Here is a 20,979-nt window from a genome sequence, read left to right on the forward strand (position 1 = left end):
GCCCCTGTGGCGGAAGCAGCCCAAGGGGAACAGGTGACCTTGACCTGTGTGCGCAGCCTCCCATGTCCAGCTGCGTGCGGCCGGGCAGCTGAGGATGCTGGGAGCACCTGCTTGCAAGGCTCTGGGGGCAGCCCCAGAAGGGGTTTTCCAGGAGGGGAAAATTTCACGTTGAGTGGGAGCCATTTCTCTGGCCCCAGGATGGCCACTGGAGGGATTGTTGCCCTGGAGTGCCAGAGAGGCGTGGAAAATCCCAGGCCTCCCCAAAAGCCCTGGCCCGGCCCACCCAGGGGACCCCTTAAGAGGGGTGATCTTACTCAGGGTAGTGCCCGACGAGAAGCCTCAGGGAGGGGAAGTCTCCTTTGGTGGCAGCGTAGTGGATAGACAGGGCACCCATGTCTGTGGCCATGGTGGGGTCCCCACCGCCAAGATGCAAGAGCCAGTTCACCACCTCGGGGTGGCCGAAGTGGGCAGCCAGATGCAAGACTGTGGCACCAGAATTGTCTTTGTCCTGTGGGAGGAGAGCCAGTTCAAGTCCTAAAGCCTGTTGCTGCCCCGCCCCTGGCTTGGGCCACTCCCAGACTCCCACAGGCCTGGAAGGTAGCTCTGTGCTCTCTGTCTTCCCTGGAGGGATTGGCCAGGCCTCACTCAGCAATGGTTTTTTTGGGTCAAGCGGATCCCAGGTTTGAGTCCTGCTTCTGTCCTTGGGCAACTAATTGGCCCTCTCTGAACCGTAGCCAATAGGCAGCACCGTGCAGGGCTTTCAGAGGCTGCAGGTCCTGACTGCGAGCTGCCTACGTGACAGGCACCTGGTTGTCACAGCAGGAGACTGGCTCCATGCCCAGGGCCACAGCCCTGACTCCCAGGGGCTCAGGGAATGCCGGAAGGAGTGACACAGGGTTACTGGGGTGGGCAGGGCCAGGAAGGGGGGCTGTGGGGCTGTACCAAGCTAGCATCAGGATTAGGAGGCAGCCCCTGCATCCAACACTCACCCCCTCTCTCTCCACCCTTCCTAGGTGTCACATGGGAACAGAGACCTCTACCTTGGTGCGCCTCCAGCAACCCAACCTCAGTGCCTTAGTCAGGCAATAAGGGCCCTGGGGACTGGTTTGGGTGGGAAGGACACACCAAATGAGCAGGAGGAATTTCCCCATAGAGACGAAGAGAATCCAGAGATGGTGAGGGAGAAAAGCACATAAGAAATTAAAAACAAATGCAAACAAACGAGGTTGAAACAGGGCTGGAGGGTGTGAATGTGGTGATTCTTCTCTTCTTGAGGAGACAGGGTCCTGTGAGTTTTATCACAAGTCGGGACGCTTCATCAGCTCTGCAACACTTGAGTCCTGGATGGCAGGAGTTGATGGCTTAAGATATCTGGGCGCAAAGCCTGAGGCCCTGCCTGTAACTCCGACTCTCTCAAGGGCAGCTGAGAGGGAGGACTCGGCACTGGGGAAAGAGTCAGCAGACCCAGTCACAGAATTAGAATAAGGTGGAGCTACACAGGGAAGAGAACACCAACTATTTCTTTTTTTTTTTTTTTTTGAGATGGAGTCCAGCTCTGTCGCCCAGGCTGGAGTGCAGTGGCGCGATCTCGGCTCACTGCAAGCTCCACCTCGCGGGTTCATGCCTTTCTCCTGCCTCAGCCTCCCGAGTACCTGGGACTACAGGTGCCCGCCACCATGCCCGGCTAATTTTTTTGTTTGTTTGTTTGTTTTGTATTTTTAGTAGAGACGGGCTTTCACCATGTTAGCCAGGATGGTCTCGATCTCCTGACCTCGTGATCTGCCCGCCTCAGCCTCCCAAAGTGCCGGGATCACAGGCATGAGCCAGCACGCCCTGCCAACACCAACTATTTCATCGGCAGTAGAAGAATCACACTCTGCAGCTACTGAGAGGTGGAGGTGAAGCCACCCTGCCAAGCAGCCAACCTCACTTTTTGGTTATTATCCTTGTGCCGATGCTGCCAGACAAACTCTCTCTACAAATCTCAGCATGTGGAGGAAACAGAGGCAGGAACAATTGCCCAGCACCTTTCTATTTCTCGAGGACACTCTTGAAGTTATTCATCAATGTTTTAATTAAAGCAGATCTTATGGCTTTTCCTCAAATGGGAATTTGTTAACTTTTAGACTTTGTTATTGTTCATTTTGGGCTTATCTTTGGTCTTTTCCTGCACTCTTAAAAGGGTGGAAATCAAAATCTGAGTATGATAATCTACTTATCATATGACTAATTACTTCAGTACAAGGAGTTCCTGCCTGTCTGTCCAATATTAATCTTACTACGTCCCAATGTCACATTGGCTTCTTTATCTTCTCAGTGGCAGCATTTGGAGTCTTAGTTAACTTAGGGTCAATTTCCACCTCTGAATTTTCCACCCCTCCCCCACAGCTGTTTCTGGGTCATGTTGTTTTCTTTTATCTCTATAAATATTGTCACTTGTAATTGTCACTTATATATTCATTCTGGCTATACTGAATCATTCCCCAATTATCCAAGTCATCCAAATATTCGATGTGCATTTCCACAAATCATGTAGTGGCCCCCTGATTGGTGATGATTTGTAGAATTAATTATATGCTTTAGATCTCCATTCAGGTCACCAATACATTGAACAGAGCAGGGCCCTGAACAGCTTATATGGATCAATGATTGACAGAGCTGATGGGGTTGGTGCAAAGCCACTGACTTTTGCTATTCCCCATAACAAAGTATGTTCAAATCTAGGTCACAGGTTTGTGGTAGGGTTGATTCACAGTATACATGTGCAATGGTGTTCAGTAGCATAGCAGTTGAGGTTGTGAAGACATGTGCACCCAGGTCAAAGAAGAAAGATCCTTAGACAAAGCCACTCAATTCCCAGGCACCCAATCTTCCTTGGGCTTTGTGAGCCTGAGATTTGACAGGCTCTTGGGAGTGTCTGTCTCTAAGACTCTGTTGGCAGGCTTAATCAGGCTGATGGCCATCTCCATATGTGCCCCCCAGCATTTGTGACAAAATAAAGGAAGGGGGACCCAATAAAACTACTTCTGAAAGCTTATGATCCCACCCCTCATTTAAACTGTGTGATGTTGTCATTGCCAAGTAACTTAACTAAAACACACTTTGCCGTTAGTCTTGAGTGTAGACACAGCATTATTCTTTTCTAGGCCTTAAGGGTTCCTTCTGCTTAATAATGTCTAACTTTCATGAAGTTTACCCATTATTAAAGTGCCTTCTGAATATATATTTATCTTGTTCTATTGGTTTCAATCTACCTATTTTCTTTAAAAAGAAAAAATTATGAACCACGAATGTTAACACCAGAAAAACCTTAAGGTACATCTGATCTAATTTCCCACTTTAAAGTGAGAAAATCAAACATTGTCTAGGGGTCTGATTTTTCCCCAGGCTAATTTGGGTTTTCATATTTCCATCTCAAAGTGGACTTTCTTTGGCTAACTTTAAGTTTTAAACGTAAAGGCCTGAAAAGTAACTCAGGATCTAACTTTTTCATTAGTTTTGATCATGTATGAAAGCAAATATTTCTTTCTCCCAAATGAAACTCCCGGGCTTCCAGTATTTGTAGTGATAGTGTGAATCCATTAGGTCTATTTTTAATTATATCTCTCTTATTGGTTATTTTTTTCACATTTCCTAACTCATTTGTGATATTGCTTCCATATAATTCAACTTTTTGTGCGCTGGGTTCCCATTTGCCCCACAAAGGCCTATGTGCAAATCTGATATCCTGTTTGAATGACATTGTTTTGTTTTTACCTTATTTCTTCCTATCTTTCACAATAATGTTGTCAGTTCTCAACATTGAGGCATTAAAAATGAGCTTTTCTCAAATGTTCAGCATCATTAATCATTAGAGGAATGCAAATTAAAACCATAATGAGTATCATCTCACACCTGTTAGAGTGGCATTTGTCAAAAACGTGAATGATGTGTTAGACATAATGCAGAGAAAAGGGAACACACACATTGTGAATAGGTATGTAAATTAGTACAGCTGGTGTGGAAAACAGTATGGAGCTTCCTCAAAAAACCAAAAATAGAATCTACCCTATGATCCAGTAACCCTATTTCTGGGTACATATCCAAGAGAAGCTTCAGAGAATGCTTTGTTGGCTTTTCTGGAACCCGGCAGGGCTCAAGTGTGTGGGGATGCGCTCTGTGAGCCTGTTTCCTCCGCTGTGAGGACTCCTCCCGCTCCTGTAGGAAAAGGCAATGCCCCTTTTGTCTTGTCCATGTGGGACTCCAAAGGGTCTAGACGCGACAGAAAGGCGGCGAATCCTCTCAGAGTGGCCAGGGGAAGAGATAGAATATGGGAATGGGGCAGTAGAGGGGTGGGATTTCATGACATTTCCTGATTTAAGGCTATGAAGTAGGCCTCTTTCGGAGCTCGGCCCTCCAGTCGCTGGTGAGGGTAACATCCCACCAGTCTCTGGTGAGGTCCAGTCGCCTCCCCCAACTGCATTTAAAGCCAAAAGCAGAACTAGGCCAGCACTGCGGCCTGGCGTCCAGTGACCAAGCGGTCTGCATATTCCCCAGGGTGGAAGCACTGGGACTTCAGGTTTGAAGGCAATGCGGTCACCACTGCAATAAGAAAAGCAACTAGGTAAAATAGCACCTTCTTCTCCAAACTTTTGAGACACTCTTGCTCTGTCGTCCAGGCTGGAGTGCAGTGGCGCGATCTCGGCTCACTGCGACCTCTGCCTCCCGGGTTCAAGCGATTCTCCTGCCTCAGCCTCCCAAAAAGCTAATTTTTGGCATTAAGAGAGAGAGAGGGAAGGCGGGGCGGGGGAGAGAGAGATTGATTTTAATGTCTTCAAGCAAAAAGAGACTTTCTGCCTGTTGGCCATCTGCTGCGAGGTGAACGTGAAAATCCATCCTGACGCTTTCTGTGAAAACCGCCTTTATCTCTTCGTCCCTCTTAGGTTAAAATGCGCACTCCAAAACCTTATTGAACAGAACAATTACAAAAAGCACAAATAAGACGTTTCAGTTTTGTAAAGGGTAAAATGAAACTGCCCTTCAAGAAGAATCAGAAGACCGACGAGGGAGAGAGGAGCGATCGTGAAATCTAAGTGGGCTTCCCCTGGGTCTTCCAGGGTTTTATACTCGGCCTCATGAAGGCGTGGCTTGGCCTGAGTTGATGTGCCCGTATTTTTAAACAGCCAAGTGCCCTGAGACACAGCCTTTGCTACGGTACCTGCTAGAATTTGAAAGTGTGATTAACTATTACTTACATTGAGTGGGACAGACTAAGAGACAGCAGCAGTGAAGGATGCCCTTTGGGAGGAAGACGTCGAGGCGCTGAGGCCAAAGGGTCCGCAAGGAAAGAGCGCGCAGCCCGCGCCCCTTGGCCTGCGGAAGGGAGGGCAAGGAGGGTCTTACGGTTCCTGGGAGGACGGGAAGAGCCAAGAGCTCTGACAGCTGGCGCGGGGGAAAAGGCTCCGAGGCGGGGTCCCCATCCCTAGAAGGGCAGCGTCCACACTCCTGCGAGGCACGGGGCGCCCGGGGCTCCGACGCTCAAAGCCCGCCGGCTCCTGCAGCTTCTGGGAGCCAAGAGTGTCAGCCGGGAGGATCCCGCACAGGGCGCTTAGTTCTGGAACTGGATACCCAGGGGAGGATGCGGGATCCTGAAGCCCGGGTGTGGGTCCCCATGGTGTTCCTGTTGGGGGTAGCTGCGGAACGCTAAGCCTGGGCCTATTGGGAGCCATAGTCTTCTTGATGGCTGGTGCTTATTGGGCTTTTTTCAGTCGAATTTCAAAATGCAGTTGAATTTCTTACTTTGGAAACAATAATAGAAATGGCTGATCTAAGATTTTCATGATTATGTTTTGCCTTTTCCAGTGTATGTGCAGTTTCTCTAGTGTAGTGGTTATCATGTTTGCCTCACATGTGAAAGGCCCTTGGCTCGAGACTGGTGGGAAATGTGGTTTTTTGGTTTTTCTTTTTGTCCCTTAATTTAGTGAGTTTAATCGAGGTTGGGAAACAAACAGAAAAGTAGTTGAACCTGTGGCTACATTTTAGAACTCCTCGATCTAGACAGATTGTTGACCAGGCTACAATTTCCACTGGTCTGCCAGCAAGAGGCCTGCTTAATATTAGCTTTGCTTCCAGAAATTCCTTAAGGTTCCCTTCATTCTCTTCTATCGCCTGGAAGTGTCCTGCTTGGCTTCGCTTTACTCTGATAAGTTGCAGATCTGGCTGATTTGCGAGACAACAAAAACAAAATATTTTTAAAAAAGGTTCTAAATCTGCATCTGGAACTCATAGAGTCAATATTCTGAAACCACACGAATTATCTATCTACAAAAGATTTTGAATGCATACCCCTTCCCCAAATAATCCTCAGAAAACCGGTTAAGTTTTAGCATCTGTGACTCTGAGATGCATATGAGGCCTTTGTAAATTTAGAAGTTGAGAGTAGAAAGTACAGGTTTGTATTTTAGAAGGAGATTTGGGAATAAATGTAGCTCTGGTTGATATAGATCATACGTTAAGGTTTGTTGGCCAGAGCTGGTGTGTGTCTTGGGTGTTGGGTAAAGAACAGAGAACAGCCAAAGCTCTGCGAGGTCAATGTGAAGGGTGATTTCCTTGGTGGGCTCAAGTTTATGACTCAGCCTGGACCTAGCTTGGCTTCTCAGCTAGGGAAGAAGCATGATTCCATGTCACAGCTCCTGTCTTTGAAAAAGTCATAATGACTCCCAGACCCAACATGTGGGGAAAACTCTGGATTTGTCTCTTCAGTTGAATGTTTCCATTGAAAATTGAGGAAAGAAATCTCTCTACTATTTGAACTTCATCAAAAGACTAATATGTTAATATTTTGACCGGTCAATATTTCATTAAACTAGTCTACTCCTTTCATAGCTAATACATCAAAGCATATGTTTGGGATTCTCCCAAACAATGAAACATTGACAGCAAGGGTTCTTCATCTTTTCATATCACATTTCCTTCAAATGCTTTATACATCTTCCAGCAGACAAATAATAGTATTATAATGATTACGAGACCGATCATTACTGTTTTGCCAAAAAAACCAGTGACAAAAGACTAACTTAGTGGACCAACCTTTGTTTCTTCATTATCTGTACATTGATTCTGTCCTTTTATTTCCTCTTTCTTCTAATTCTGCTTCTGCTTCTTATTTATTCCCTGGATTTGAACTTTACTTACCTAAACTACCAGTTAGGTTACCTCCTCAGAACCTCTAAGGCAGCAGTTTGAGATTGACAATGGAAGATTTAGGATTAGAAAAAAGAAACATGAATGAATTTCTGATGTTTTATTATAGGGGTTTATAATGCAGGTAGAAAGACCTTTTTCAGAGTTAGTAGTTTGATCCGCCAAATGAGCTATTTTGATATTTATAACTTTGTCTAGTAAAAGTTTCCTATAAAAACATTTGGTTCGGATGTCTTTGTTAGCTTTTAGTCGACACTTGAAGAAAGGCACTTGGAAGTTTGTAAGTCTTTCTGGATACTCTTTTCTGTTATCCTCCAGAGGATTGCTGAGAGGCATTGGTGGTTCAGTGGTAGAATTCTCGCTTCCCACGTGGGAGACCCGGGTTCAATTCCCGGCCAATGCAGGAGGGTCTTTTTCACTTCATTATGGCTCTTTACCGTCTTTTACGCTGCAAAATTATACTGCATAACCTAATAGTGCATTTAGGGGCTTGGCCACCACAAGGTAAAGTGACAACAGTTACCAGAGTAGTGGCAAGAGACGTTCAGGACACTAACCCAGGACCCATGCAATTGTTGGACTCCAACAGCTTAGCGAAGTGGGAAGCGTGAAGTGTTTCCGGTGAGTCACTGCAGTTTTGATATTGGTACCTGTTACTTTCATCTATTCACGGGGCGGATCCCTGCAAACCCGAAGAATCATCAGGTTCCTGATTCGCGTGCTGGACCTTGGGCTTACCGCTGAGCCACTGTGTAGAGGATCAAGAAAGGACGCTCTTGGAAGGAGAGAAGCTGAGGGCAGGACAGTCACCTCAGAGGTCCAAGAGGCTTCAGCGGCCCAAAGAAAGGGAAGGTGTGTGGGGAAGAATCTGCGTGGAGATGAGGGGAGCGGCGGAGACTGGTCCTTGCGCAGAGGTGGCCAGTGGACCCTCAGGGCTGTACCCCAGACACCGTGAAACGAATTTGCTAACGTCGTCAGCCACGGCAGCCTCCGCGTGTTTTGTGGGCCCATCGGTGTTCTGCGAGGTATTCTGTGTGTCTGGCAATGTGTGTCGACAGGTGTTGGCCTGAAATTTGGCCGGGCACGTTGGCTCACGCCTGTAATCCCAGCACTTTGTGAGGCCGAGGCGGATGGATCGCTTGAGGTCAAGAGTTCAAGACCAGCCTGTCTGACATGGAAAAATCCCGTCTCTACTAAAAACACAAAAATTAGCCGAATGTGGTGGCATGCACCTGCTATTCCAGCTACTTGGGAGGCTGAGACAGGAGAATCTCTTGAACCCAGGAGGCAGAGGTTGCAGTGAGCCGAGATTGCACCACCGCACTCCACCTGGGCGACAGAGCGAGACTCCGTTAAAAAAAAAAAAAAAAAAAAAAAAAGCAGCGAAAGAAGGCAGAGATGTCAATGGGACAAAGAGACCTTCCAGGAGGCTTGTTGTAGAGGCGGTGGCCGGATCCTGAGAGATGAGATTTTTTTTTTTTTTAAATTATGCAGCAGAATGGGGAGAGAAACGGAGAAGCGCATGAAAGAGAGGAAAGCACGAAAATCTGCAGACGTCCAAGAATAAAGCAGATAAAAAAGTGAGTGTTTTTACATTAAAAAAATATAAGAAGTGCAATGGTTGTCAGCAGGCTTTGTGGTCGTGTAGTGGTTAATACTTGTAGCTGTGCTTGCCGCAACCTGGGTTCTAATGTGAGTCACAGCAGTGTTTTCTATCCTGCAATTGTGGCTAATAGACCCGTCGTTTGCTTTGCCTTTAGTCCTAGCAGCCTCCAGAGAGCAGAGTAAACCTCTGGCCCGGAAGGGCGCCAGCTTCTGGAGTTTAGCCCACAGTGCAGAAACTATGGGGCGGCCTGGCCAAAAGGAAAACGTGGACATGCTCTTTGTCTCACAATTGAGCAGAAAAAATTCCCGTAGGTGAAGATGCCGCCTCTCAAGGGTCCTTTGTCTGTAGCTTCTACTGATGAAATAATGTGGTTATAGTCTTTTCTGGTAGAGAAAACGGCTGTATCAGTGGGATTTTTTAAGAACACAAAATGAGAACGAGTTTTTAATGGGTTTACAATAAAATCTAAACGAGTTGTCATGGTCTGCACTGGCTTGCCTCCATTCCCCATCCACTAATTTTTAGGAGAACAGTAAATTATTACTATTATTATTATTTTTGAGATGTAGTCTTGTTCTGTCACCCAGGCTGGAGTGTCATGGCTCAATCTCGACTCACTGCAACCTGTGTCTCCCAGGTTCAAGCAATGAGAACAGTAAATGAACTACAGTTCACATAAAGTGCCCAGATCTTTAGTGCAATTTCTTTAGTTTTGATCAATGTTATCACCACCCAGCTCAAGTTATAGAAAATTGCCATGATCTGAAAAAGGCCTGTTAGAGGCCCTGTCCAGGCGATTTCCACCCTGTGTCCTCTTAGTTAATCACTATTCTGATGTCTATTCCCATAGGTTACAATTGCGTGTTCTTAAAGTTCACACAAGTGAATATATCTGGCCTTTTTTCTGCAGTTACGTTCATTATACCCATGAGATATATCCATGTAGTTTCATAGATCACTTCTCAATTTTGGGGTTATTGAATTCTTGTGATGAATATTCTTATAACAGTCTTTGTGTGCACTTGAGATTCATGGAAGTCCTTCAATTGCTGGGTCATGACCTGAGTATAAGTTTAACCTTAGTATAAATTGCCAGTCTTCTAGAATGCTTTTTTCACCAGTGATGACAGTTGAAGTGGCACCAAATTCTTGTCAGCATTTGGTGTACTAACTTTTAAATGTAGCTATGCTCTCAGACCAGTCTGGCCAACATGGCAAAACCCTGTCTGTACTCAAAATACCAAAATTAGCTGGGCATGGTGGCAGGCACCTGTAGTCCCAGCTACTCAGGAGGGGGAGGTTGCAGTGAGTCAAGATCTCACCATTGCACTCCAGCTTGGGTGACAGAATGAGACCCTGTCTCAGGGAAAAAAAAAAAAAAAAAAAGTAGCCATACACTGGTGAGTGGTTAGTGATATCTCAGTGTGGAATTAATTTGTACTTGCCTAATGAGCAATACTATGAAGCATATTTTCTTATGTCTTCCAGCATATAAGAAATTCTCCTTTGCAAAAGCCTATTCAAATATTTTGCCCTATTTTATTTGGCTTAGCTCTATATTACTGATTTACAAAAGTTCTCTTATATATTCAGGAATTGAGTCTTTTTTTGACTTTTTTTTATTATACTTTAAGTTTTAGGGTACATGTGCACAACGTGCAGGTTTGTTACATATGTATACATGTGCAATGTTTGTGTGCTGCACCCATTAACTCGTCATTTACATTAGATATATCTCCTAATGCTATCCCTCCCCCCTCCCCCCACCCCACAACAGGCCCCGGTGTGTGATGTTCCCCTTCCTATGTCCAAGTGTTCTCATTGTTCAATTCCCATCTATGAGTGAGAACGTGTGGTGTTTGGTTTTTTGTCCTTGCGATAGTTTGCTGAGAATGATGGTTTCCAGCTTCATCCATGTCCCTACAAAGGACAGGAGCTCATCATTTTTTATAGCTGCATAGTATTCCATGCTGTATATGTGCCACATTTTCTTAATCCAGTCTATCATTGTTGGACATTTGGATAAGTTCTAAGTCTTTGCTATTGTGAATAGTGCCGCAATAAACATATGTGTGCATGTGTCTTTATAGCAGCATGATTTATAATCCTTTGGGTATATACCCAGTAATGGGATTCCTGGGTCAAATTGTATTTGTAGTTCTAGATCCCTGAGAAATCACCACACTGACTTCCACAATGGTTGAACTAGTTTACAGTCCCACCAACAGTGTAAAAGTGTTCCTATTTTTCCACATCCTCTCCAGCACCTGTTGTTTCCTGACTTTTTAATGATCATTATTCTAACTGGTGTGAGATGGTTTCTCATTGTGGTTTTGATTTGCATTTCCCTGATGGCCAGTGATGATGAGCATTTTTTCATGTGTCTTTTGGCTGCATAAATGTCTTCTTTTGAGAAGTGTCTGTTCATATCCTTCACCCACTTGTTGATGGGGTTGTTTGTTTTTTTCTTGTAAATTTGTTTGAGTTCTTCATAGATTCTGGATATTAGCCCTTTGTCAGATGAGTAGATTGCAAAAATTTTCTCCCATTCTGTAGGTTGCCTGTTCACTCTGATGGTAGTTTCTTTTCCTGTGCAGAAGCTCTTTAGTTTAATTAGAACCCATTTGTCAATTTTGGCTTTTGTTGCCATTGCTTTTGGTGTTTTAGACATGAAGTCCTTGCCCATGCCTGTGTCCTGAATGGTATTGCCTAGGTTTTCTTCTAGGGTTTTTATGGTTTTAGGTCTAACATTTAAGTCTTTAATCCATCTTGAATTAGTTTTTGTATAAGGTGTAAGGAAGTGATCCAATTTCAGCTTTCTCCATATGGCTAGCCAGTTTTCCCAGCACCATTTATTAAATAGGGAATCCTTTCCCCGTTTCTTGTTTTTGTCAGGTTTGTCAAAGATCAGATAGTTGTAGATGTGTGGCATTATTTCTGAAGGCTCTGTTCTACTCCATTGGTCTATATCTCTGTTTTGGTACCAGTACCATGCTCTTTTGGTTACTGTAGCCTTGTAGTATAGTTTGAAGTCAGGTAACGTGATGCCTCCAGCTTTGTTCTTTTGGGTTAGGATTGACTTGGCAATGCAGACTCTTTTTTGGTTCCATATGAACTTTAAAGTAGTTTTTTCCAATTCTGTGAAGAAAGTCATTGGTATCTTGATGGGGATGGCATTGAATCTATAAATTACCTTGGGCAGTATGGCCATTTTCATGATATTGATTCTTCCTACCCATGAGCGTGGAATGTTTCTTCCATTTATTTGTATCCTCTTTTATTTTGTTGAGCATTGGTTTGTTGTTCTCCTTGAAGAGGTCCTCACATCCCTTGTAAGTTGGATTCCTAGGTAATTTGTTCTCTTTGAAGCAATTGTGAATGGAAGTTCACTCATGATTTGGCTCTCTGTTTGTCTGTTATTGGTGTATAAGAATGCTTGTGATTTTTGCACATTGATTTTTATCCTGAGGAGTCATTTTTAAAATAAATATATTGCAAATGACTTTTCCCAGTCAGTCAAAAGTCTGACTGAAAGCTGTCAACTGAAAAATCACACAATTTATAAATTTAGAAGGGAAATTTTATTTTTTATAAAGGGTTATAGCCTGCAAGGTGGCCATTCCCACGGACTGGAAGGCATACCCTCCTGCTGAAACCCGAAAAGTAGGTTTTCAGGGAGGGGAGGGGGGAACAGGGATTTATGTTGATCTGGTGGGCCACATATGCGTATTCAACAGGGAATAGGAGGAGCTCTGAATATTCATGAAGGAATCCTGCTGCATGCATGCTGAGTAAACATGCCTGTTGCATGCAACCCATGTTCACTTTGGGGTGGAGACAACATTTAAATACATTATAATTAGGCCCTATGCTTCAAAAGGTGAAGCAGGGACACAAAGGCAATCAAGCGCACAGCCTCTGTAAACTGTCCAGAACCAGTCCACAGCCAGTGGTCTCTTATCAAGAGAAAGTTACTGAAATCAGTCTCTTGTCCAATCAAAGCTGTAGTTGTTATGGCTTGTGTAGGGAGGGCTCAGTCAGTTTATGGTAATGAGTGAGCTGCAAGTGCTTCAGCATTGCTTATCTCAAGGCCAGTGCTTGTTTAGCTAGAGAAAAAAAGGAAGAAGAAAAAAACCTGTGGCAATTAGAACATAGTTTATTCTTTAAGTTGAGGGGTGCATGACTTAACCTTGCCTGGCGTGGCCTTAGGTCTTGTTTATAATATGGCATCTTACTACTATAAGGAGTCTGTTCTGTCATTCTTGTGGTCTCTATTTTAACAATAATGCTGGTCAGTTGTGTCTAAACCACAAGAGGGAGAGAGTATAAGGAGAGGTGTCTGAGCTTCCAAATACTGGGCAGGAACTCAGTATTTAAGACTTCTCTGGGGTCTCCTTGGACAAGAAGCAGTTTGTCCAGTTGGTTGGGTGGCTTCAGATTTTAACTTTAGTTCTGAAAGCATTTAATTTGATGAAATTTTGCCATATTTTTTCTTTATTTTTAAAGCCTGTTATGTTCTATAAGAAATCTTTCTACTCAGGATAGTGAATGTATTCTCTTAATTTTATCTCTCTATGAGTTCCAGAGTTTTAGTTTTAATTTTTAAATTGATGACATCTAAAATTCTACTAACCAAAACATTCTTGGGGGTTACCAAGGACAACTCCAAAAATCTTCCATAAATTGTCCTTAAAGAACTTTCTGGGATCCTGCGCTGCAGGGCACAGTGGCTTTGGTGCACCTCTGCTCTTAAGACTGTTCAGAAATTGTCTTTGTGAACCCATCAGGCTGTTTCAAAATCAGCAATTTAGGGCTTGCTTGCAACATGCAGTTGTGCAGCAGCTGTTTTTTGGATCTCGTGAATGCCTGCACGTATACTTCCCCGGGAATTTTCTACATTTGAATTCTCATGGTATTTCAAGTGACCTAGTTGTCTCTTTCTATTGCCTACTGCCACACGCATACCACCAAACCCTGCACTCCAAGCTTCTCCTTCTGCACCCTGAACTCCCAACCTCCAGTTAGACAATCCACATCTTCCCACGCTTGCCTCAGGCTCCATCAGGCCACTGTGCCTCTCGCAGCAACCAGGCCAGGGGGAATCTGGATTCCTATTACACTTCTGAGGAAGGTGGTCAGGGGGCGTGGAGGATGTGGGTGGGAGGGGGTGAGGTTGAGGGCAGGAGTACACTGAGGTCTTCTGTCTTCTACCTCATTGGCCCAGGTGCTGCTCTCCCTCTGGTTGTCTGCTTTCAGCCCTGGGTGGGAAATCAGGTCTGCGCCCTGATCTTCCTGACTCTCATTTTGTGAGGAACCTGAACGGATGAGCCATCGCTCTTGTCCCACACGTTCTGTCCAAAAGGTGCCCTCCTCTCTGCTTGCTTGGGGACCTGCTCTCTGAGCTCTGACACTCAGGCTGGGATGCCTCCCAGTATAGAGGCTCTGCAGCCCTGCAGGGGTCTGACTGTTCCACACCAGCAGGATAAAGGCCACAGGGCATGCTGTGGTGGAAAAGCATTCAGAGGTGTGGTCTGAAGGCCTCTCTTTCCACAGTCCCTTTGAAGACCCCATGGAAGTAGGCACCCCTTTGAGGAACAAGGTGGCCCAAGGCCTGGCTTCATATGCAGGCTCTTGGGTCCCAGCGGGTCCTCTCTGTGCCTGGTATAGCCAACTGCTTCATGCATCTTAGCTGGTTTCCTCTCCTCCACCACCCAACCTCCTCCTCGACCCCCTTGCTCAGCTGTTCTCAGGACAGCAAGATCCCTAGCCCTTGGAAAAGCCCATCTCCAGTGCTTGGGGAGGGAGTTGGGTTCAGGTGGTCTAACCACAGAAGAACAGAGAACCTGAGGCAGGAGGAAATCCCTTCTCTTACTGGGTCTCTTGGTACAGCCCATCCAGTGGTCTGGGTCGGGGTCCAGGTATCCTCTACCCTCCTTGAGGACCTGGGTTTTCAGGCCCCTGGGGTTGGTCAACGTGGAGTCTTTCCCACTGTTCATCTGGGAACTGAAGGAGTATCCCATGGGGCCCTCTCTTACTCATTAGATACACCCAGAAAATACTCCAGCAGAAACTAGGTGCAGTGTACCAGACCACTATAATTATAATTGCAGGGTGTGGAGGTCAGATACGTTTTGTGGCTATTTTCTTTCTGTCTGTGGCTTGCTTGCCTTTTCACTTTCTTAGTGCTATCTTTTGATGAGAAGGTGTGGCTAATGTTGATGAAGTCTCATTTATCATGTCTTTCTTATATATATATTTTTTGTGTGTCCTGCTTGTTGGTAGGCTAATCTTTGCCTACCAACAAGTCACAAAGTATCCTTGAAATGCTTTATATCTTTACCTTTTAAGTTTTGGTGTATAATGCACCTGAAATTACTTTTGTGTGTAGTGTGAGGGAGAATAACATTGTTGGTCTCCCCACTTCCATATAAAAGTCCATTAATTGAAATGATTTATTTTCTTTTATTGAACTGCTTTTATTGAAAACCCATTTATTGACTGTATAGCTGTGGATCAGTTTCAAGTCTCTTAACTCAGTCTGTTTATTTGTCACTCCTGATGCCTTGTCTATAATAGCTTATAGTAAGCCTTAAAGTCAGATAGTGCAAGTCCTTGTTCTTTTTTATACATTGCAATAAATTTTGAAATAGGTAATAACTCATAAAACCATCACACACATCAGGATATGCTGTCACTTCATCCGTTTCTGATATGGTTTGGCCGTGCCCTCACCCAAATCTCAACTTGAATTGTATCTCCCAGAATTCCCATGTGTTGTGGGAGGGACCTAGGAGGAGGTAATTGAATCATGGGGGTGGATCTTTCTTGTGCTATTCTCCTGAGAGTGAATAAGTCTCACTATCTAATGGGTTTATCAGGGGTTTCTGCTTTTGCTTCTTCCTCATTTTCTCTTGCTGCCGCCATGTAAGAAGTGCCTTTTGCCTCCTGCCATGATTCTGAGGCCTCCCCAGTCATATGGAAATGTAAGTCCAGTTAAATCTCTTTTTCATCCAGGCCTCTGTTATGTATTTCTCAGCAGCGTGAAAACGGACTAATACACTCTCATTTCTGAGTGGGACACATGCTCTCACTCACATATGCTGGTTGCTGACTTGTGATGGAAGATTCTCTATTGTACCCTCTGGAGACAATGCATCTCCAGTTGTCTGCGGAGAGGATGAACATGCAAAAAATCCACAACACTCAGCACAGTCTCTGGATTTAGTCCCATTAGTCTGAATGGGACTAATGCCCTTATAAAAGGGACCTCTCTCTTCTGCCTACCCAACAGGACAGGACTCGCTGCCTTTCTTTCCCAGCAGAAAGGGGTCCCTTGCGGACAAGACCAAAGTGAGCAGCTGGTTTCCCCTACGTGTCCTTCCGGGACTGGGCGTCTCGGGAGCTCAGGCTGACCCGAGACCTAACTCTCGGCGAGTGGGACCAGCAGGAGCCTGGAAGAGCGCGCGCACAGTGATGGAGTTTGGGCGCCGGGGGTCGAGAACCGCAGTCAAACTCTTCTTCCCGGGGCACTGCGCACCTGCCCCCAGGGATGCCGAAGGAAGTGGCCCATAAAGCTTCTCTGCAACCAAAAGAGGCCTGAAGCTCCAGGAGGGCCAAGAGGAGCCTCGTTGAGCGAACCCAGCCCTCTGCTTGGATGGCCCTGGTCGACAGACTCGGAAGAGGCCGATTTGGAGGACAGAATGGAAGAAAAGACCTAAAGGTTTCGAATCTCATGATGTGGAGATGTTAAAAGCCTCCAATCCCAAGGTCCGACTGTGCGGGAGACCGAGGGGTCTCAAGCTGGATAGACCCCCGAGCCTTCATCTGGAGAGTCCTCTGCACAAGCTCAGAGCAGGACAACGGGCATCAGTCGTTCTCAAGAGGGGGCAACTTCGCCCTTACACGCCTCTCCCATCCCCGCTGGGACACTAGGTCACGACTAGGGGAAGCAGGGAGGGAGAATGTTAACCCCTTGGCATCTATCTAGTCAGCGGAGGCGACGGATGCTGCTAAACACCTTGCAACCCACCGGCCCTCCCCTAGCCCAAAGTAGCCATTCCGCAGAGGTGGAGAGACTCGCGTGTAAATCAATGCTCACGCACTTAGCCGATGGGAAATCATGAATTGATGACCAGTTGGATCTTGGATCTGAGGAAAAAAGTCCAGCGTCAGAGGGAACTCTGGAAGTTTTGCCCGGAGCAAACGGAAGGGTGGCGTTGCCGTCGCCTAAGATGGGAAAATGGCAGGTGTCACGGCTGCAGGGGAAGGTCGGAGACCAGTTGAGGGTCCCGGAGCCTTCCAGGAAAGAGTTTCCCATCCAGCCGGTCTCGGTTTCCGCATCCGTCTGAATCCTTATGATGTTGAGGGTGCTGGCGTCTGGGTCCTTTAGGATGCAGAGGATGCCCCTGTCTCACCCCGCTCCCGCCTCCTCCTGGCAACCTGGTGCGCGGCTCCGGACCTGGCGACCCACGACCTGCTGGTCACTTGCTGCCGCCTCGCAAAGGCGCATCTCTAGTTCAGTGGTGAGCTGCGGCCGGGTCGCTGCAACTCGCTCCAGGACTCGGGACTCGAGGCCTCGGTGTCCCTCGCGGAGCCCTCGGTGTGTCGCTTGCAGGCTTTTTTTTTGAAGAAAGCAGGAAGGGAATGGCCTTGTGAGAGACTCCAGGAGCAAAGAGCGACCCTCACAAGACCCAAGTCCTCCCAGAGCTCAGGGAAACTGTCGCTTCTGACGGAAGAAGAGAGAGAAGACATTCTCCCTTGTGTCCCTGGTGGTCTAGTGGCTAGGATTCGGCGCTTTCACCGCCGCGGCCCGGGTTCGATTCCCGGTCAGGGAATTATTTTGCACTGCCGCCCTCCGGCAGGAATCTTCCTTCACTATGGCTGTCAGCCGGCCTGCTGCAAGGGCCAGAGGCAGAACAGTCTCCGCAGCGAGGGGCAAAGCCGGGCGAAGGAGGGCAAGTCCTGGTGGACCATCTCTCACGACACAGAGCTCCTATTTATCTCCGTGTCCCTCATCCGCGGAAGCAGCTTTAGAGAGCGACTGAGCGTCTCGCTCAGGTGTATACAGCCGTGCAGAGATTGCCAGCCCCCGGGGGAGCTGCACCCAATAAGCCCACCCTCTTTCCCGTCGCTGCCCCGGAGGCGCCTATCGCGCTGAGCTGCGAATAACTAAGAGAGAGGCCAAGCCAAGTCGTGGCGTTTGTGGCAGCCCCGGACACGGGCACCAGCCAGTCAGCGGAGCCTCCTCACCTCCGTTGGCAGCTAACGCGCTCGTTAGGCCTTCGGAAGAGGCGACCGGAGGCGAAGCCCGCGAATTTGTTAGGGGGGTGAGCGGCGGGTGAGGTCCTCGAGGGCGGTCCCGTTTGCTGATTGAACGGTAGAGGGAGGTGATGTTCGCTGAGGCAACAAGGACAGCAGGTGGAGTAGGCACAGATGGAAAACTGCTGCCGGTACCCTAAGCAGAAGGCAGGTGTAAAAATCAGCACTAGGACGTGGAAGCGATGGTACCGCAGTCAAATCCCACGATGTCTATACTCCACCAAGCACTTGCACACGCTTCCCCTTTTCCATTCAGTACTCCCAAGAGGGGTTCGGAAGAACCCCGCGTGCACTGTAAGCTCGGGGGAGAGCGGGAGCCAGGGGGGTGCAGTGCACAGACTCGGCAGAGGCGGCGGGCAGAACTGCGGGGGTGAGAGGGCGCGGTGGCTGCGGGGCGGGAGCCGCTGCTGAGAGGCGGCCTGGGTTGTCTTGTGGGGTGACTGTCGGTGGAATCTTTGGTGGAGAGTGGTTTGGAAGAATGGCGAGGGGCGGCAGTGGGGAGGGTGGTGACCCTGAGCGACCGGCAAGGGCGAGGAGGCTGCGCTGTCCCTGCAGGCCATGTGCTCATTTCCACTTACCTGGCAGGGGACAGACCGTGGTCACGAAGGGGGTTCGCCCAGAGTGAAGCTTCTTCATCGCACTCTAGAGTTGCTGATCCCTTTGATTTCCTCAATGTGGGAAACGATGTTTGTGCTAGACGAGGCTGCGCTCTTTACCTGACATAACGGGGTTCAAAACTGACATCGCCTCAAGCCCACCCGAAAACGTTTACATGGCTTCCTCGTCTCTTTTTTTTTTTCTGTCCTAAAGTCGCCTCATCTTCACATCCCCTCTTTTTTTTCTTCCACACTCGAGAGTGTCTCTCTCTCTCATTAAAAGTTCCACCAAATATTTGAAGTATCTCAACCAGAAAGACTGCAATAAATACATTATTTCATTCGTGGAAGCTACAGACCAGCTAGATTGAGAGTTGCTTGATATTTTCTGCTAAACGGTGAGGCATAGAGCACTTGGAAGGTTTCTCTTTGGGCCATTGTTTGTGTACTCTTGGGTTTCCTTCTTTTCCCCAGACAGTATGGCGCTGTGGGGCCAGCGGTAAACCCTGCTTTCTGGCTTTCTGGCTGCAGATAAAGGCCGCAGCTGGTGCAGGAATCAAAAGCAAACCAAAAGACACGTGGGTTCGCCCCAGTGGGTCTAAGATAGAGTCTGACTGTACCAGGATTCGGATTAGAACAGAGGTTGCTGCAGGCACAACGCAGACTACAAACCACTACAGAATCCCAACACGCCCCACACATCTACTGCCCGTCGTTTGCTTCCCCACCCCTCTTTTATTTATTTGTATATTTTTTTGAGAGACAGAATTTTGCTTTGTCGCCCAGGCTGGAGGGCAGTGGCATGATTTCGGCTCACTGCTACCTCCGCCTCTCAGGTCCAAGCGATTCTCCTGCCTCAGCATCCTGAGTAGTTGAGACTGCAAGCGTGCGCCACCACGCCCAGCTAATTTTTGTATTTGTAGTAGAGACCGGCTTTCCCCATGTTGGCCCGGCGGGTCTCGAACTCCTGACTTCAAGTCAGGAGTTGATCCACCCACCTCGGCCTGGCAAAGTGCTGGGATTACAGGCGTGAGCCACCGCGCCTGGTCCCCCGATTTTATTTTTATTAATGTAAAAACATTATGCGATTTTTACTTCTTTATTCTTGGGCAGCTACAGGTTCTTGTGATTTTCTCTCACATCTTCTCCCCTTTTCCCCCTCTCCATTCTGATACATGTCCCATCTTCTCTGCATCCAGCCGGTGCCCTCTGCACCGGCGTCCTGGGCTGTCCCATTGTCTCGTCCTGGTCTCCCCTGCTTCTCCCTCCTCCTTTTCACGTTTTCCCTTTTGACTCCCCTGCCTCTTTCCCGCTCCCGCCCCAGGGACCCCATCTACTGAAGCCAAGTTGAGTGAGGGGAGAGCAAGCGGAGCAGATGATTGCCTGAAGGTGGCGCAAAAAAACAGAAAGAGCTACCATGAGAGCCGTCGGGGAGTTCAGCTTCCCTTGGGCCCTACTTGGCTCAGACTGGGGTCGCAGATCCAGGCATTTCCAGAGGCACTGGCTTCTGAAGCAGGCGACGGTCAACGCAGGGTGAAAGCCATTCGGCCGCCCTTCTGGCTTCAGAGTCACGCGATGCACGCATTTCTAACGTGCAACAGCACGGTTAGTCGACTCAGCCTCTCCGGTTTTCCAAAGCTTTGTAGTCTGCACAGTTGTCCTGCAGAAAGCAAATGGCAACCCCTAGAGTTTAGTGATTGCTTAATCTACATGGAGATGAAAGGAGGCAATTGAGGTTGCCTCAGTGGCGCAATCGGTTACCGCGTTCGGCTGTTAACTGGAAGGTTGGTGGTTCAAATCCACCCAGGGACATGATTTTAAATGTTGGTGGTTGTGGCCAGGTGCAGTGCCTCAGGCCTATTAATCTCAACACTTTGAGAGGCCGACGTAGGGGAAGCCTCCACTGAGCTCGGAAGTTCAAGACCAGTGAGAATCCCAACTCATCAAAAAAAAAAAAATTGCAGTTGTTTCTCCTCAGGCCTATCACTGTATTGAAAAGTGAAAGACTGTTCCCTTGTGTCTTGTGCATCCCAGGAGGACACACAGCAGAAGGTCCCCCTCCGAGCCTCCTAGAAAAGAAGATCTCTGCAGAACAAACTAGCTTGTATGTACAGGAAACTGAAAGTATTTGAAGAAACAAACTTCAAAAATTCTGCCTTGCTTTCCACAAAAATTAACCCATCACAGTCTGCCTTCAAGTGGTATCATACCTCTTCACATAACTCCTCTCCCTGCCTTTATGCTATTGTCACGCATTTTACTTTACGCGTGTTATAA

The 20,979-nt window shown here is 47.2% G+C and overlaps 2 protein-coding genes, 2 non-coding genes and 1 pseudogene across 4 annotated transcripts in view; 2 read left to right on the forward strand and 3 right to left on the reverse strand.

The window, feature by feature from the left end:
- Positions 1-953, reverse strand: part of LOC129013201 (espin-like) — a 35,586-nt gene extending 34,633 nt beyond the window's left edge. Inside the window, 2 exon segments of the mRNA XM_063652120.1 lie at positions 315-508; positions 807-953. Of these exon segments, the coding sequence (XP_063508190.1) occupies positions 315-508; positions 807-953 (341 nt within the window).
- Positions 954-7,514: 6,561 nt separating this feature from the next.
- On the forward strand, positions 7,515-7,585 carry TRNAG-CCC (transfer RNA glycine (anticodon CCC)). Its single transcript has one exon. It is a non-coding gene; the product is annotated as a tRNA-Gly (tRNA).
- A 6,264-nt stretch (positions 7,586-13,849) lies between these two features.
- LOC134738119 (FAM231A/C-like protein) lies at positions 13,850-14,359 on the reverse strand. The gene has a single exon (XM_063651357.1). The coding sequence runs from the start codon at positions 14,357-14,359 to the stop codon at positions 13,850-13,852; it is 510 nt and encodes a 169-aa protein (XP_063507427.1).
- Positions 14,360-17,550: 3,191 nt separating this feature from the next.
- On the forward strand, positions 17,551-17,622 carry TRNAE-UUC (transfer RNA glutamic acid (anticodon UUC)). The gene has a single exon. It is a non-coding gene; the product is annotated as a tRNA-Glu (tRNA).
- A 678-nt stretch (positions 17,623-18,300) lies between these two features.
- On the reverse strand, positions 18,301-18,674 carry LOC134738121 (uncharacterized; annotated as a pseudogene).
- Between the last annotated feature and the right edge of the window lie 2,305 nt (positions 18,675-20,979).

This window comes from Pongo pygmaeus, chromosome 15 (assembly GCF_028885625.2).
Source record: "Pongo pygmaeus isolate AG05252 chromosome 15, NHGRI_mPonPyg2-v2.0_pri, whole genome shotgun sequence".
Taxonomy (NCBI): Eukaryota; Metazoa; Chordata; class Mammalia; order Primates; family Hominidae; genus Pongo; species Pongo pygmaeus.

Excerpts from the sequence above, each read along its gene's own strand:
- LOC134738119 (XM_063651357.1), bottom strand. The coding sequence starts at position 14,359 with ATGGGGTCTTCAAAGGGACTGTGGAAAGAGAGGCCTTCAGACCACACC.